The following is a 6,223-nucleotide window of genomic DNA, read 5'->3' on the forward strand; positions in this document are numbered from 1 at the left end:
GGTGGTTCATATTGGTGAGAATATAGAGGTGGTGTATATCGAGGTGGTGTATATAGAGGTGGTAGTTCTTGGGAGTATTGATGTTGGAATTGTGGTGGCTCTAAGTATGGTTCATATGGCTCATATGGTTGTTAGTATGGTGGATATGGGCTAGGAATATGGAAGTGTTTGGTGATATGGGGCTTATGAGTAAGGAGGTTGAGAACAATGTTGCAGAATTGGTTCATATTGGTGTGCACTATGGGGAGGATTATGATCATTGTTGGATGGAGGAAATTGGTATGGATACCATGAGGTCCGTTCATAAGGTCCCATAGCGCATACCATCATTGAAGCTCTCATTTTCTACAACATAGTTGTAACCAAATCATAGCCAAAAAGGTGAGAATTCATAGTGAACAGAGAAAATAATAAAAAAAGCTAATAAGAATGAAAGAAAACAAACTCCTACAACTAGCAAAAACTAACAAAGAAGCAAAAGGCAAACATATTCACAAAATTCACATATATACAATAACCAATAACAATCGCACATTTTCAATTCCCTGGCAACAGCGCCAAAAACTTGACGTAGAAAAATCGTCGGTTAGGAACTTTCACAAAATAATCTCGTCGAAGTATAGCTACAAACCAACAATCAACCCTCAAGATTAATTTGTTTGTCACAAGTGCAAACCAATAAAAACCGAAAGTATTTAAACCTTGAGTCGTCTCTCAAGAAATTGCAGGAAAGTGTGCATGTTATTGGTTATGAGGTATTTTTGGGGTTTTGGAATGATGGGCAAGAAATATAAATTGAACTAAGACAATTAAAGATACCAACTAAGAAAGGTCTTGGCAAGGCTTCAGAATTGGAATTTCTATCCTCATTATTATCCTCAATTGTAATGGTAAATGTAGTTTGCTCTCACTTAGTTATCCTCTAACAATTGAAGAAAAGTCAACTGAGCAAAATTAACTCTAATCCACAAGTGTCAATTCCTAGCGAAGGACTAGATTTAGTGGAGTTCAAGCTAACTAGCAACCTTCAATTACCAAACAACACTAGATTTTGATAATTCAAGAGTCTTCAAGTTACCAACCCAAGCCAAGAAAAGAAAATTCTACTCTAAAACCCAACCAAATATTTTATCAAACACTTGGAAGGCATAAAATGAAAGCATGATAAAATAACAAGAATTAATAAAATCTAAGGCCAACAATTGCAAGATAACAATAACAACAATTAAAGAAAGTGACAATGATCATGAAAACAGAAATTGCATTAAAGAGAATCAAATTAACATGAGTTCATAAAACTAGAAGTAACAAAATAGAGAAATTAACAAGAGAACTAAGAGAATTAAGGCAATTGAACAAAAAAAAGTAGATGAAACTAGCTCAAAACAAGAATTAAAACCTAAATCTAAGAGAAATTTAACCTAAATCTACCCTAATTTTAGAGAGAAGAGAGAGCTTCTCTCTCAAGAATATGACCTAAAACATGCTCCTAAACTAAAACTAATTGCTCTCCTTTTATCCTTCTTGAATTTAGCTTCAAATAGCTTCAGAAATGAATTGGATTAGCCTTTGGAAGGCCAGAAATCGCGACTCACGTGTTGCATTTAATGAAGTCACGTGATTGCATTCGTGCGTGCACATGCCTGACCATGCGTACGCATGGTTGTAAAAGTGCAATCGTGCGTACGCATCAATTCCTATGTGTATGCATGGCTGTAAAAATTGCAATTGTGTGTATGCATGAATGTTTGTGCCTACGCATGGTCGTAAAATTCTCCAAACTCTATTTTTTCATGAATTCTTCACTTTTTACATGTTTTCTCCTCACTCCTTCAATCCATACTTACCTTGTAAATCTTAAATCACTCAACAAACACTTCAAGGCATCAAACGAAATCAAAGTAAATCAAATTTAGCAAATTAAGAACCTAAAAAACATGTTTTCACTCTTAGACACAATTTAGGAAGAATCCATAAAACTATACTATTTTAGTGAATAAATGTAAGAGAAGTCAATAAAATTCACTCAATTAAAGCAAATAAATACTATAAAATATGAATTTATCAGAAGAATAAAGGGATGGGGGGAGTGAAATTCGAGAGGACAGAGGAGTGATGAGTGATAAGTAAGGATGATTTGATAGGGAGTGATTTCGGTAATAAAATTTGAAATTTGAGAGCTGAAAAGTGAGTACATGGAACTGGAAGAAAATAAGGCGTGCCAGTGTTATAGAAGTCGAAGAAGTGAAGGAAAAAGGGAAGTTCAGACTTTGTACATTATTTTATGCATACGTATCGTTGTTGGCACTTGACAAATGCAGTATTTCGTTGGTAAAATATCATTTTTCCGATAGGCAAATACTCTCTTCTATAACGTGCTACGGTTTGATGTTTATTGTTCATTTGTTCGTTTCTTTTATTCAGCAGTATGGCAGCAGTCAAAGATGATAAATCGAATTCTATCCATCATATTCTAATATGATTTTTTTTTTTTTTTTAAAATGACCACCAGATATTGCGGGAAGGTAAACAAGAAATCAGGTGCGACTAGGAGTTACGGCAATACAAATACGTTTTAAAAGGAAACGGATAGATTCTGAAAGGGGGAAAAAATTACTAGACAAACATCTCGGATAAGATAAAGATTTATTTACTTTGGGTTTGGGTACATTAAAATTCAGTGAAGAAGCATGCGCTTCCAATACAGAGTGTTCTACTTGACGCAGCTTGATTCATTTACAGATTCGGGCCCTAGCTCACTTGTGAAGAACACCCTTCCTGGGAAGCTTCGGTTTCTTATGAGTTTGGCGCTGCCATGCAAATAAAATAAAGGAAACGTTGGATACACAACGGGTTGAAATAAGTGCAAACTCTCAAGTGACAAATCAAATGCATACCTTCTGTTTTTCCAGGGCCTCGAAATCTGTTCTCTCCTTCCACTTACTCTTGCTTAATTTTATCGGCCGATTTCCAACATATTTACCTGAAATCAAGGCATAAATCAGCATTCATTTATCATTGCTTGTGTGTCAATATTCTCATCCCACATGGACTCAGTGACGAGTATTACATGAGCAATTCATGCAAAAGAAGATTTAAAAAAAAAGAAAGAAAAAAGTGTGTACCTATTTTTAAAGTAGGAAGTCTTCCATTATTTTTAAAGTAGGAAGTCTTCCATCCAAAAGATAAAGATTAAATTTATAAGAAACTAAATATATTAGAAGTTTCAAAATTTTCAAAAAAGAAAAATCAACACTTGTTAGGAGAAACCGAACCCCTATTTCATCATAATTAATTAGTGTCATGATTGCATACCCTTATAGCAGTGTTATACCATACTGCATATACTAAAACGTCACATAATGTAACTGAAAAACCATATATCACCTAATTTTCAGTTTTTTCATAAGGGTTAGTGATGTAAAAGAAACCAGGAAAATACACATAAGAAGTGGAGAGAAGACATGCATAGAAACAGTCTGCAACTTACGGACCATTCATTTCTTTAAGAGCAGCAGCAAGGTCAGAAGGACTGGCAAAGCTTACAAAACCATAGCCCTTTGTTTTCCCAGTCCGTTTATCTCTGACAACCTAAAAAGGATCAAGCAAACCTCAATCAAAAGATTGCATGAGAAATCATGAGTAGGATACATGATGATGAATAAATACTTAATCAGAAAACCACATTTGAAATCATATTGAAACTTCCTGAACCCTTTGAATTGTAATTTTTCTTTTTAAGTTATATACATATATAAAACAATCTGCCAAGTTGGTGGTGTTAGTTTGATCTGGAATTTCCACCAGCTTAATAATATACTGATTGTTCACAAGAGATCTACCAGACAGGGGAAGCCTTGACCAAAGACTGGATTAAAACATAAGAGACAGTGAATAGCTTGCTCCAAAAAATCCAAATAGGTAAGAATCTACACATCTCAAGTTTTTGAACAAAAGCAATTAAACTTATAAACCCCAGTGGAAGATTCCATGTTCCTGTTATCCAATTAACTTCTCTGAATTTCTACTGACTATAACGCAAAGTTGCAAATCAAATAGAACCTAGCAATTGAATATTATATGTTGATCTTAACTATTCATAACAAATACTAGTCAGTCAACATGGATCTCACTAACTTTAAGATCTTATGAGAAAAGGAAATCAACAAAAAGAAATGTAGAAAGCAAAAGTCGCAACAATAATTTCCAATGAACTGACTATTCACATTTAAGAGAATAAACTATGTCACCGTTAAAAAATTTGAATTGTACTTTGATTTGTGGACGATGAGCAATGACGAGGAAAGCTGGAGATGACAAGATATCATATCAATTTAATCACAAGAATATCAAATCGAATGTAAATTATGAAGCAAGACCTACCTTAAGGTACAAAACCCATTAACAATGTCACTTCAAACAAAAATCTGAAGACGAAATAGAAAATGCTCACACTATCCAATCATTACTGAAAATACAAGAATTTGGAGTCAAAATAGGAGAACCACTTACCCGTGCCATGCTAAAGGAAGGGAAACGTGAAAATGCTTTGGTAAGAACATCGTCATTCACTTCATTACCAAGGTCACCACAAAAGAGCCGATAATCATCTGAAAATTCAAGGCTCAAGCAAATAAGATAAATCTCTAATCCTTATCAAAGTTTATGTGGGGACACATCATTCAGGAGAGAGGGAGAGATTTGTTTTTGGGGGGATTGTCCATTAAATCTAACGCCGTATCCCGCATAAAACTAGAAGCTGTGTGATAGAAAAGCTTAAAGATCCTACGCGAATTTAAATTTTAGTTAAACGCGAGTTCCACATTCATCATTTCACAACACCTCGTCAGTAGGAGTTTCAAAACAACATCATATCACCTTGTTTTGCCGTAAAATTTACCTTCTCCATTGCATTAATATATCATGTCTACCACTACCAGTTTGCTAGCGTAATCACATCACACTTTCCTCATAGCCTAGACACCCACCATCTGCTACACTACAATTTAAGAACTCAGAACCCTAAGAAAAACCTTCTAAACCATACATTCAATTCCCAAAATAGAGAATCCAAATAACTTCCTGAAAATCCAAATTAACTATTCAAACACCTTTCACGACCAAACTCAATAAACATCGACTCAAAATAGTAACGAAAAGCCATGATGATGATGATGATACCTTCGGGCCACTCAGCAAGAATAGGATCCTCCCATGTTTGACCAGCAGCTTTTCGAGGAACTGCTTTCTTCTTCGCCTGCGCCTTGTTCTCCGCCTCGCTGCTCGCAATCGCCGCCTTCACGCTCTCCAGCGCCTCCGGCGTTATTATCTGCGCATCCCTCTCAAACAACTGCTGCGACTGTTCAATTTATTTAAAAAAAAAGGGGTTTAATCATAAAATGAGGGGGCCTCTATTCCAAACCTATGATTCATGAAAGTCCTATTTGTAAATTAAATTTCTTTAATGAGTCATCCTAACCCAATTCAAATGAGTTAAAATCCACTACCTTAAATATTATCTTCAAAAACCAAAAAAAAAAAAAAAAAAAAAACACACACACACAGAGATACACAAAAACCTACCGGATATTGCGGTAAGGAGTACACGCCAGAAACCGGAGCCGGAGAGACAGGGCCGATGACCGGAAGCGAAGGGATTTGTACTGCCGGAGCCGCAGCGTACACCGCAGCGGCGTAATTCGCCGGTGTGGCGGCGGATTGCTGGAGGTGGAAAGGAACGGGGAAGTAGGTAGGGGCGTTGGAATAGGTGAAATGCGATTGCGATGCTGAGGAAGACGATGCAGCCATGAAAACAAAATCTAACGAATCACAGCTTCGAATGGAGCTTTTGAACTGTGATTCAAATGAATTGAGAATTGAAAATGGTGGCGCTTTCGATTTTGCGGTGGTAGTTGCGTTAGGGGTTTCCGATTCCGTTGGACAATGATACTTCTCTGGTGGTTGTTCCAGATTGCTCTGGAATTTCTTCGGGGTTCTAGGTGGGCCCTGCGTTTGTTTACAGGCCTATATCCATTGTTTGTTGGTTAAGATACAAATCTTTGATGGAGATGTTAAGATACAAATATACTCAGAATATGTATTTAATATTTTTTTAAAATGTTTATATATACATAATTAATGGATATAAGTTTTTATATTTTTATTTTTTATTTATTTTTATACAATTAATTTATATTTTTTTAATTAAATTTTTAAACTTTTA

General features: G+C 35.5%; 1 protein-coding gene across 2 annotated transcripts; it reads right to left on the bottom strand.

Moving 5' to 3' along the window:
- Positions 1–2,554: 2,554 nt before the first annotated feature.
- LOC127744389 (uncharacterized) lies at positions 2,555–6,055 on the bottom strand. 2 transcript variants are annotated; one of them, XM_052256581.1, is made up of 7 exons: positions 5,584–6,055; positions 5,182–5,359; positions 4,513–4,610; positions 4,251–4,307; positions 3,495–3,591; positions 2,898–2,983; positions 2,555–2,810 (listed from the first exon to the last, which is right to left on the bottom strand). In XM_052256581.1, the coding sequence occupies exons 1-7, from the start codon at positions 5,806–5,808 to the stop codon at positions 2,757–2,759; spliced, it is 795 nt and encodes a 264-aa protein (XP_052112541.1). In that variant the 5' UTR covers positions 5,809–6,055; the 3' UTR covers positions 2,555–2,756. The 2 variants fall into 2 exon arrangements, with proteins under 2 accessions (XP_052112541.1, XP_052112542.1); XM_052256582.1 differs by lacking the exon at positions 4,251–4,307.
- Between the last annotated feature and the right edge of the window lie 168 nt (positions 6,056–6,223).

The sequence above is a fragment of the Arachis duranensis genome, unplaced genomic scaffold (genome assembly GCF_000817695.3).
Source record: "Arachis duranensis cultivar V14167 unplaced genomic scaffold, aradu.V14167.gnm2.J7QH unplaced_Scaffold_343483, whole genome shotgun sequence".
Taxonomy (NCBI): domain Eukaryota; kingdom Viridiplantae; phylum Streptophyta; class Magnoliopsida; order Fabales; family Fabaceae; genus Arachis; species Arachis duranensis.